The sequence below is a fragment of the Pteronotus mesoamericanus genome, unplaced genomic scaffold, assembly GCF_021234165.1.
Source record: "Pteronotus mesoamericanus isolate MK-2021 breed Mesoamerican mustached bat unplaced genomic scaffold, CSHL_Meso_final contig_164, whole genome shotgun sequence".
NCBI lineage: Eukaryota > Metazoa > Chordata > Mammalia > Chiroptera > Mormoopidae > Pteronotus > Pteronotus mesoamericanus.
In genome coordinates, this window is record NW_026555065.1 from 12,901,557 (window position 1) to 12,913,833 (window position 12,277).

Below are 12,277 nucleotides of genomic sequence, written 5' to 3' on the forward strand. Positions count from 1 at the left end.
TTTATGAGTTTGAGAGAAAGCTGATAGATGCCACTTATCCACCCAAAACCCACACAGAAAAAAATCTTTTACACTGGGCTTCTGAAACTAAGAAATAAAATGAAAACTAAGTTGATGAAAGTGGACAATAGTTCATTTAAACATAAAGTGAGGATATCCTTCCCATGAGAGCTTCAGAAACTGTAATAACAATCCTATCCTCTAATTTCTCTCGGTTTCCTCTCAGCTTTTCTTAGAAATGAGTATTTGTGCTTCAAAAATATAAGAAAGGAATAGTGTAAGAGTATATCAATAAAAATCCTTGACCTCAATTATTGTCTTAAAAGCAGAAGACTAGATACTTGGCAATTCAACAAGCAATATGGAGTTTTCTTATATGCCAGAGGATGTTTAATTTCTCTTGAATCTAAACTATGCTCAAAATATTAGATGGCATCGTATGACCCTGGAAAAGCAGTCCCATTGTTTTAATCCTGTGGCACATTCGAAAATGTTTCAACGTGTTGTAGTACCCAGATATGCAAATGAACATGTATTGTTTTGCTGATGTATATAGGGATTGGGGAGTTTGCTGGTAAGACCTAGAACACGTTGACTTTTGAAAGATGACAATGACAGGGTGAAGAGAATGAACAATATAAATGTAAATAAAATGGTGTTTAAATGTCAAGTGTATAGAAGTTTATAACAAGTAAAGAAATATTTTTGGCAAAAAGTTCTATAGGAATGACAAAATCGCTAAAACAGAGAGAGGTAGAGCATATTAATTTGCATGAAAAAAGGGCACAGATAGATTGTCTTGACTAAAAGCCTCAGCAGTGCTTATGCCGGATAGAGCTAAATATCAAAACATCTGCTGAATATTAGAATGGCCTGAGAGTTTTCAAAAGCGAGCCCCTCTACTCAGGCTACACCTGAAGTCAATTAAATCAGAATCAATTGGAATGAGACCCAGACATAGGTATGTTTTAAAGCTCCCCCCAGGGAATCTAATGAGCCAAAAATAAGAATCCCTGACCTAATTATTTGCAGCTTACTTGTCTCTTTTAATTGGTTCTTTCATTCAGCAAGAATTACAAAGCTTCTACCTCATGCCAGACAGTGTACTAAGCAATACAAATGAAAATATTTGACAAGAACAACAAATAAAATACTATGCTATCTTCAGGGGTATCAGTCTAAAGGAAATGTTTATGCAAAATAATCAAACTAATTGTAGTAACAAAAATAATAAAAACAGCAGATCGTATTTATTGTTTTCTATATTCTAGGCTATGCTGGGTGTTAAACATGTATTCACTCCCTTAATCCTCTTTCTTATTATTACCTCACTACAGAGATGAGAGAACTCAGGTTTAGAGAAGGCACACAACTTGTAGATACGACAATGATTAACCTGTGGTAGACACAGGACTCAGCTCAAACAGCCCTCACTCTTAACTGTACCACCTTATGGAGTTAGTGATTAAATGTTCAAAAGGCCAAGAGGAGGAAACTCAGATAGAAAGGAGGAGTTTGGGAAAGCCTCATAATTGAGGCAAGATTTGAACTATGTAAAAATGTAGCAGGGTTTTTTCAGGGGGAGAATAAAAACAAAATTGCGTTAGGATGGAATTGCATTTCTAAAGTTGTGACAGTTCATGCACATTTGAGCTGCAAAGTATAATTTTTGTATGACAGTGAAGCTGAGGCCCAGAGGAAATTTGTTTTAGGGTCAGACTCCCCCCATGCCCCCACTTATTCCTGGAATGGTGGAACAAATATTACAAATGTGTGGATAACACAGAATGCTTTTCCCACTGGGCTATGATGGATACGTAGTAATCGACTTTGCACCTACCAGTTCCTCATTGTTTAGTGATGTTCTAATCACCATAGCCAGGGAGAGTCCAGATTTCCGGGCAGCGAGGGTCTAAAATAAACAGAATTATGATTTATTGGTACCTGAGGTGACTGCTCAGCAGAATGTAAGAATGTAAGTATATAGACTATTGTTCATATTTTAGTCAATAGGGATCTGCCAACTTGCCATTTTTAGTAGTCAGCCAGTTAATCCAGAATGTAGAATCATGGAACATTAAAACTGAAGAGGCCCCTTAGATCTTCAAATTGAACCTCTACATTCTCCAAATGAGAAAACTTCCAGCAAGGCAGTGTAATCAGCCCACTGTAGAAGAAGCTTTTAGAATTTTTTTTCCCCAAGGTGGTCATGACGACATTCATTAGTAAAACATGACCTTTGCGACAGAGGCAGCTGATGTGTGAGACGACCTACCGTGTGTGCAGGCCCTACCGTGTAAACCTGTGTAGGGCCTGCATCCTATCCAAGATAGCCTTCCACCTCTGACAACTACTGTCCCTAAAATAATGTTGTGTTTTACTTTAGTCTGTATTTGTAGCTGTTTATAGAAGTTGGTCTGTCCTTCATAATTGAACTAGATGTTAAATTCTCGGAGAACCCAAACTTATTATTTTTGTATGTTTTTTTATTTCTGCATCTTATCTCCTTTTATCTGAATAAATAATTGCATTTTACATTTGAGAAAATTAGCAAGCATTAATTAAATAAATCAAAAATCACTTACCATGGCCTGAAGATTCCGTGTGTCAGAGAAAGCAAAGTGTAAATAAGTAAACATAAGAAAGGTAAGAAGAATATAGTGATATTAAATAAGCCTAACACATTAAAAGAACATCTACACTGTAATCGCAAGATTCTGAGCTAATGGAACAGGCACATCATGATTCTCAGTGTAAGATCTTTCCAGTCATAATTTTATATTTCCTACTTTAAACCTAAAGTAGGAAAGTGATGGCTTTCAGATGAAGGGTTTCATAGCAAAATTAAAAATTACTGATATTAAGAAATTTTGGTTTCTCTGGGAGAAAAAATATTTTCATATCATACACTATTAAGAATATGCCTACAGAAAAAATATGAAGACATTGTGGATGACAGAAAACACTCTTTTTCATGCTGATGGACTATTTGTTTTTATAATATAATACAGACCATTATTAAGTTTTTGCATCTCTAAATGTTCCCCAGAATATCTCACTATAAGGAGAGCTTGAGTTATTCAGAGTTACGTTCAGGGCTAATAAAAGTTACAATGACTTGGGAGCCATGGTTTTCTTTAGACAGTAGAACAGATTATTAATTTGGCTACATTTGATCTTAATATAGTAGTATAAAATGAGTTAATACTATCTGCTTGCTTTATAAGTGTTAACGTTTACTAAGATGAAGAAGATCAAATCAAGCCTTAAACTGCAAATTAAACCTGTGGTCATTCATAACACCAAACGCATCAAAGCCCAGTTGCCGTAGCTTGCTGGGCAGGCTGCAGGACTGCTTTTTGCTCAATTATAGGGTCACTTTAGCTCCATTTGTGATTTCAGCTAATATCCAGAGCTGTCAAAAGGTTAGAGTTATTTTCTCCATCTAATAGATTTTAAAGAAATAATAAATATAACTCTTGCTAGAATCCATTTTATTATATGTTCTATTCTATGAAATACTTACAGGCCAGGTATTTAATGAGAAGGATAATATGACATCTAACAAAGACATGGACAACACATGCAATTAAAGAGAATTCAACAGAAGTGACTTACCACATCTCGTACAATAGGCAAAGTCTTTTTCCTGCGGAGATCTGGCATACTGTCAATACCATAAAGCCCCCGCCCAGCCCTGAAGGAGGAAAAAAGGAATAATTTCAATGGTACATTGAAACTTTAAAATATACATGGCCTGGTTTGACACACTGTTTTATTGTCAGTATCACAGAGAGGATAATAAAAGTTGTCAGGTATATAGAACTTTGTACCAAACCATTTACTACAAGTTTAGTCTGCCTACAATGGTAAAAAATAAAATTTTTTAAATAAAAATACCATTGTGCATTTAATTTTCACAGATTAAGCTGCAAAGTGGCACCTCAAGGATACAGATATTTTGAAGATATTAGTGATTACCCTTACATAATAATTTCTACTTATCTGACTTCATCCACAGACAAATACTTAAGACTAAAATAATTTATTATACAAGAATATTCACTGCAACTTTTTTTGTAATAACAACAAAAGCTTACAACCTAAACATTCAGCAATAATATGTTGATTGAATGACTTACATTATATTATACAATCAGAAGAACACAATAATTAAAGTGAATGAGGTAGATCTTTGTGTACATACAAAAAATACTCATAGTATATTAAGTAAAAACAAGTTTGCATGTTAATAAGTTTCATATGATCCCGTATGTGTGTGTTTATATAGACAAAGAAAATATCTAGAAAGGTAATTACCAAATTGATAACCATATCTACCTCTGTGGAGTGACATTAGGTGAGAGAAAAAGAGAAGACTCTTAATAATGTTATAAATTTGGTAATGTTCAATGTTTTTAAAATAAGCATATGCCATTTTTGCAATTTAAAATAATTTTAGAATACATTAATATTTACATTTATAAAAATGAATTGAATACATTGAATTTGATTTTTGTTGCAACAAAGCTAGAAAAATCACAGATGATAGTTTCTCTGTATCTCACCCTAAACTACAAAGCTCTTGCTAACCTCCAGCTTAGAGTCAGCCTTTTCACTAGAAAAACACAATTCATAGCTCTGGTTGTTAGCTGGGCAGCTCTGCCTTTGCAACACGCTACTACACCATTTTATATTCCAGTTTTCTACTGACAGAGATGGCCTCTTTGTTCTTGCTGCTTGGCTTAATTAGTAAAGGGAGGCATTTGTCTTACTGGATTTTTCTTAGAAGCCATGGCCTTAACTCCAATACTCTAGTTGTATCAATTATTAGTTCTGTGGTCTTGGGACAATGTATTAAATGCACCATATAACTCATGTAAAATATTGATAAAATAAAAATGTTGAAAAAGATAAACTGGTAATAATGCCATAACTTATATGTTTGAAAACGAGGGTCAAAGGTGGTGATAAACGTGAAATATTAAAACCACTGCATGTGAGTAAAAAAGATGTCAGTATGAATAAATTATGCTTAAATTATGCATGTACTCCAACTAAGGGTTACCTTTAGTTTAGATCATGGAATACAAGAAACAAGTACTGTGGGGCAGAGATCAAGGAAGAGGGAAAAAAGAAGAGACAGAAAGGAGAAAAGGTAGACTGGAAGGCATTGTGTGTGGTAGGGGGAGATGACTTTAAGGTACTGTCTCCCCCTGTTCCTATGAGAAAGGAGTTAATACAGTTTCCATCATGCCAGAATAATGCCAATTAACATTCTCTAGACCGAGTGCTATAAAGATCATGTGACAGTTAAAGGTCAAGACTTAGAGTCACAAAAAAGAATCATTGGCATCATGTTCATGTGAACTGCAAGAAAATGAAGGGTGGGGATGGGGGAAAGAGTGATGAACTTTCGTCTCCTCAGACAATGAACCAAACTCTCTATGAGTGTAACTTCTTGCTTCCCTCCTAACCTTTTCCCACATTCTTCCCCTCTTCTGCCAGTTCATGCTTAACCCTCACACATTCCAAAAATTAAATAAAGGGGAAAAGGATTGTGAGTGAGATTCTGTTCACAAAAGGAAAGAATTTTTCCAGTTTTATTTGCTCAAATCTAAGGCTCTGATTCCAAGCAGTTTTTACTTTCCCCCCACCTGTGAACAGAATTAATAATGGCATAAAGCGTGCATTAATAAATGTCTTTCTACCACATTACATTGAAATCATACTAACTGCCTTCAAGTGTTTTGAAATGTTTTGACTCCTAAATAATGTGACTTTAATAACTGTGTAAAGAAACGCTGAATTGTGATAACAGTTGAGAAAGTGATTTATAAACTGTGAAGTGTTACATGAATTGTGTGTTTTCATGCTATCAATAATGATTTATTTTCTTTAAGTTTTCCATCCTATGGAACTTAACTCAAATTCACAAGTGCACCCAGAACCTTAAGAAACTCAGTGGACTCACAAATTCAGCCATCAGTTGAACCTATATTTTGTAATTTGTAAAACTGCAACAAAGTAAAAATGTTCTCTTAACTTTTTTAAAGCTTTCAATAACTTTAAAAGTATTCTTTATCAGGTTGTGTTTTCTTATAATTTTACATTTTCATTACTATGAGAAGTTTGTATAACCCTATACTTTCATGAGCTGATCCATCAAATAGTAATTAAGAAGCCTGAAACTTTAAAAAAAAAAAATAGTCTGTCCATCTGTGAGTAAAGAAGAGCTTGCTTGGTAAGTGCTGTGAGGCTCTACAAAAATGTAAAGTATTTCTGTAATATTTATTGAGAGGCTTCCTAACCAGGAGAGATCTGGGATGTGTTAAGTAACAAAACAGTGAAGACTGAAAATATCAGTAGATAAATATGCGTCAATCACTGACCTTCCAGGCAAGATATCAAATTCATGGATATCAGTTAAAATCCAGAGGAAACTAGCTAGGCTCAATCATGAGAAGGTGAAATGGAGTCATCCACACAGGCAATAGCAGATAAGTAACTTTGAAGGTAAGATCTGATTATGTGAAAGCCATTTGATTCTAGCCATTTGTGGTCTAGCTGATTGGATTAAACTGTCCCAATCTGTAGATAGCAAACTAGCCAAACATAGCTAAAACTTATGTGATGCTTACCTGGAGCCAAATACAATGTTAGCATTTGTAACCAATCGTTACATGTATTACCTCATTTAATTCTCAAAAAAAAACCCCAATGAGATATAAGTGAAATTACTTCTTTCATTTTATAAATGAGGAAATAGAAGCATAGAATAGTTCAGAATCATCCCTAAGGTCATTATCCAAGTCAGAGATAGCAGTGGCAGGATTAGAAACCAAGCTCTATGGCTATCATAACTACTGTTACATGACTGGATCAGTCCCTGTTACAAAACCAAGATGAGTGAAGGCTCACAATGAACCCCATTTTATTTTTAATGAAATTAAAGCTAAGCAATTTGCCCAGACTCCGAACTATTTCCATACAACACTTTAATTTCCACTGCAACATTGTTTTGCCTCAAAACTTGTATTCTTAATTACTATTTTTTGTTATTAGGAGGAAATAAGAGGCCTGTCTCAGTTGATCTAGAGGTAATTATTTCAGCCCTGGCCAGTGTGGCTCAGTGGACTGAGTGCCAGCCTGCACCAAAAGGTCACCAGTTCCATTCCCAGTCAGGGCACATGCCTGGGTTGTGGGCCAGGTCCCCAGTAAGGGGCACATGAGAGACAACCACACAGTGATGTTTCCCTCTCTTTCTCTGTTGCTTCCCCTCTTTCTAAAAATAAATAAATCTTTAAAATAAATGTAAACATGTCAACTTATTTCCAAAAGTGTTATAACTGTGCAAAGTAGTCCCAATCCTTCCCAAATAGCTCTTCTCCAGCTAGTCAGATGTACTCCCTAAGAAAAACTGGGGTCTCTTCAGCTATAGGGAATACAAATGGGATAAAAAAGACAAGATATCTACGTATGTGGAAAGTCAATGATCACATAAATTGACAATATGGATATAATTTTATATGCTAAATTGAAATGCATTCTAATTAAATAGTCTATTACTTAGTCTTAATACGTTTTTATGGTTTTATTTCTCAGTTCTTTGCATAATTATATTAAAGGGAGTTCATTAGTTTTAAAAAATCTAAGATATAAAAGCCTATTTTTACATATCTTGACTCTAAGTTAGTCATCTTGTTATGGAGCAAATATAATGCAAATGATCTAAAGGACATATATTCCTTACTTTTTAAGGCATCTGATATTTAGGTATATGGGGTGAAAGCTGAGTTTATTAAGTACATATTATTATTTTCATCTAAAATTGATCTGATGATGTATTGAATGTATATAAATTGGAAAAGAATTCTCAGAGGAGGGACAACCTCAGACAGACATGGCTGGTATGGACAGCAGACAAGGATTTGGGGGACATGGAGAAAGGGCAAAAAGGCCCGCACCCCTCAGCTCGGCTTGGACGTGGCCGGGGTCCTCATTCTATCTGAAAGAAGTCTCCTTATCTCTTGGTGGCTCTGCCCCGCCCGCCTGGCTCAGGTTTGAAATAATGCTAAAGGCAGGTATAGCTCTAAACTGGATCAAGCAGTTCGCAGGGGGAAATCAGGCCTAGAAGTAAGTTCCTTGAACTATACTTTGTTCCTTCCTCAAAAATGATAATACTTGGCTCACACCAGGAAGGAGATTTACATTATTCGTAGACCCTGACCTGAGGCAGATCTCTTGTGTTTCTCCAATTGTTAACTATGATCTCTGTTCTCTGTAAACACAGCCTTTTGACACTGATTGATGAGCTTTGCTGTATACCCCTGTGCACATGGTTCTCAATAAAAGCCTTTGGACAGGGGGGCTCAGGACCTTCCCCACTAGAGGGAAGAGCTATTTCCCCTCTCCTGGCAGACAGAAAAAAAAAAAAAAAGAAAGAAAAGAATTCTCAGAGCCACTAGGAGGGTATCGCATGAAAACTATGGAGAAGATTCTTTAAAATTAGATCTTTCTGATTATGGGGCAAAGGTGTGCTATTTCCACAAGTGGGTGGTTGGTGGTTAATGAGTAATATTCTTAGATCAGCTCATTTTCATTAGAAATCAGAAAATTGGTAGACTGTTTTATACCCAAATAAGTTTTTATATTACTTGAAGACTATAGCCCTTAAAGAAAACAAATCATCATGCTTCTGTTTATTTCTGTGCTTCCAAGACAATTATTGGGCATGGCTGTGTAAACAATCTTTTTTTTAAAGCTCTTGGAACATTAAGGCAAAAGAAAAGATTAATAATAAATTATTCTAAATCCCTCTCCTATAATCCTTCAGCTGTGTTCTCTTTGAGACTTTTAACTCTTTGTATTTATTTAGTTAATGGTAAAACACAATATTCTATTTTGCTTTTTTGCTTAACATTGCATATTTTTACATACATTTTAATACAATTTTCCCAATTGCCATAATATACTTGTTTACTTGCTGCACATTATGTTATTTAGGATATTATCTTTTCCTCTTATTTTCCCTTTTTTATATCTATTTTTGTCAACAATGAATATTTGTGCCTGTGTAACTGATGACTCAATCCCCACATAAAGATTTTTAAATGCCATATTTCTTCACAACTAAGACACCATCTGTTGTAAAATACAACTATACCATTATAAAAAAAATAAAATTAGTCTCTTGATACCATGCCTTCTTAGCAATTAGAATTTAAATTGTATACTTATTTAAGGCCCTCTTAAACTGATTTAATCTATGACACAGGTTTTTGTTGTTTAACAATCATATATTTTTATATATTAAAAGGCAAATATAAACAGAATAGTCATTCCTTAAACTTCTTATCCAGAATTTAACTTTTTAGAATTTACTCTTCAACTCAGAATTGTCAATGTTTGAAACTCTTTTGTCCTTTGAACCATCAAAAGCACTGGTGATTTAAATTATGAAAAATAGTGTTCCTTTATTGGCTCTTTTGTTCCAAGAAGCAGATAGCTATGCTGCAGATTTTGGTGCTGGTGGGCTGTCAACCTTAGCAAAAGGAAGAGAGGGGAGAATTATGGCTCCCACCTCAAAGACGGGCTCCTCAGCAGCCACATGGATTGAAGGGTGCAAGTTACTGGCAGGAGGATGTGCTACTTTTTGGTTGAACTGGATCAGAAAAGTGAGAACAGTTCTAAGTCTTCTGCCTTAAACCTTGTGAAACTGCATTCTGTTCATTTGTTTACATGGCTCTCCCCACTACAGTATGTTTTCAAAAAAAGAAGACATAAATCTTACTTGTCTTTACTTCCCTAGAGCCAGCTTTGGTGTGTAGTGGTGGAGAATGAAAAGTAGAAGATTTAGTATACCAGCCTTGACACCAGAAAGATTAGATATTAAAGAAACCATAGTCTTGTTCCTTCCTTCCTTCCTTCCTTCCTTCCTTCCTTCCTTCCTTCCTTCCTTCCTTCCTTCCTTCCTTCCTTCCTCCCTCCCTCCCTCCCTCTCTCTTTCTCTCTTTCTTTCTTTCTTACAATTATTACCTTTAAAATATACCTGGAAGGAGAAAGGCAGAAGCCTAAGCACCAGGGAGAAAGTTGAGGAGCTCACACTGAAGTGGTTAGTAGACAAAGCCTTAGTCACAGGAAGAAGATAAGACTTGGTTATCAAGTAAATATTTTTTAACCTTTAAGAATCTCAGTTATCTCATATAGAAAATGGGAAACTTCCTTCTTTGCAGTATTGTTGGGAGCATTGGTTGAGATAATACATGTAAGTAGATTATAAACTATCAGTAGCAATTATTTTATTATAAACTTGTTTAGACAGGAATATTTTTTGAAAATGACTGCTGACCTACTGCTGTCCTAGGATCATTCACATTTACCCAAACTAAGGAAGAGATTAGTAACAAAGTCTCTGGCAGACATGAATATGGAGGTAACTATCTAGTAAAAAATTAAAGAGAAGGGCAGAAAGCCAAAGTTGTGATTGCATCCTTTGCTGTATTCTGAGTTCTCTTAACTTTCTTTCCTGACTCAGCTTTGCTCTAGTCTTCTCTACTAATCCCATTTTGGTAAGCACCTCAGCCCTGATCATGTATCTTGGCTAAGCTCACTATTCCTTGCTTAATTCTTATCTATAGTCTTCTTCCTAGTTATTTAACTTAATATCCGAGGAGGGTCTCACAGATGTCCCACCAAAGTCTATTTTTTTTTCCTGCTAACTCCAATCTCTGAAAAACAGTACTTTTATCTTTTCAAGTAATTTTCCAGGCATGCAAAGATAAAGCTCCTCCCCAGCACTAATCATCCCGGACTCCTCTATCTTCTCTCCATCTCCTCCTGGATTCACCTAACTGTGGCCATAAAGTGGTATGCTTGTCCTTATTGGAAATGACATATAGTCCTCTAAACTACCCTAATGACCTCTTTGGAGGGAACTACCTTAGAAACCAACATGTCATCTCTTAACAGAACCAGTACATTCATGGCCCCCCTTGCCTTGGAGTGATCACTAGTTTCTTTGTTGAACATGAGATGAAGTAATTGGCTTGAGTTTCGAGTACATGGTTGTATGAAAAATACATAAAATTATGGGCAGTGGGACAATACTGTTCATGTCTGAGAGGCAAGAAGAAAATGAAACTTAAATAGGGTTCAGAATGTTCATGTATTCCATTTCTTGCTCATTCTAGGCATGTATTAATAAAACAGTGAACTAGCATGTTGAATTGCCCATCATTTTTATATGGCCTCCATTCTCTGTCTTCCTTTCACTCTCTTGTTCTTTCTCTAGTTCATACAGTAAATTTGTGTATGAAGTGATTCTGCTGCAGTAGGCAAGGAGAATGTTTATTCTGAGTGCCTGGAACACATTGGGTATCAAAAATAGTTTTTAAATATTCTTGACTATTTCCACAAATCTGTCAGCACTTTCAAGCCAACACACCCATTTTAGAATCATTTTTTGGAACAAAAATTTTCCCTGCAATTTTTGTGGATATCTCCTTTTGCTTTGTCTGTTTTCTTTTTACTACCACTACTTTCCCAGTTGCAGAGGATTAAAATCCTAAATAAGAACTGATTCTAGTTGTAAAACTCAAGCAATCTAAGAAATTATATATCCAACGTTCGTGTATTTTACAAATGTGGAAACTGAACTGCGAAGAATTTAAATGCTTATCCAAGACACCCAGATTATTCGCAGCAAGCTAGAAATACGCAGGGCTCCAGCCCATCACTGCGGTCTTTTCCTTCTTTGCTTCTAATATCCAAGGGCTATCAAGTCTTTTCCATTTTCCTTCTCCTCCCCGTCTCTCATCCTCACATCCTCTCTCATTTGCACTATTTCTTTATATCTGGGTCACCACAATTTTGTTGTAGATTCTATTGTGTTATGCCTGGAATGCTCTTCATTGACCTTTTAATGACCAGTTCCTTATTTTCAGTTCCTCCCCATCTTCACTTCATCCTGAACAATACTGCTGGCGTTCTTCTTTCTGCAGGTACATAGCAACGAGGTTAACATGATGAAAGTGATGCTTTAAGAAGACCACAATGGCAGTACTATTCATGACGAATTGCAGGACAAATAAAGGAGAAAGAAAGACAAGCTAAAAATAATTGTTGAAGTGATCCTGGATTCTGTAATGGATTCCTTAGTAAAGGTCTTGACTGAGGTGATTTTACCACTTTTTTTTTCAACCCCTTCATTCTATTTTATGAACTCAGGTAGCATTCCCAATTCAAACTGCTCTAATATATTAAAGAGTAAATGGCC

At 35.6% G+C, this 12,277-nt stretch overlaps 1 protein-coding gene across 2 annotated transcripts in view; it reads right to left on the reverse strand.

The window, feature by feature from the left end:
* UNC13C (unc-13 homolog C) overlaps nucleotides 1-12,277 on the reverse strand; it is a 502,857-nt gene that overhangs the window by 312,177 nt on the left and 178,403 nt on the right. The window contains exons 4-6 of one of the 2 annotated variants that reach the window (XM_054565405.1): nucleotides 3,619-3,697; nucleotides 2,586-2,591; nucleotides 1,841-1,912 (exon numbers count right to left, since the gene is read on the reverse strand). The exons of the other annotated variant lie outside the window; for it this stretch is intronic. Coding sequence (XP_054421380.1) covers nucleotides 1,841-1,912; nucleotides 2,586-2,591; nucleotides 3,619-3,697 — 157 coding nt within the window. The remainder of the gene's footprint in view (nucleotides 1-1,840; nucleotides 1,913-2,585; nucleotides 2,592-3,618; nucleotides 3,698-12,277) is intronic. 2 annotated transcript variants of the gene reach the window in all.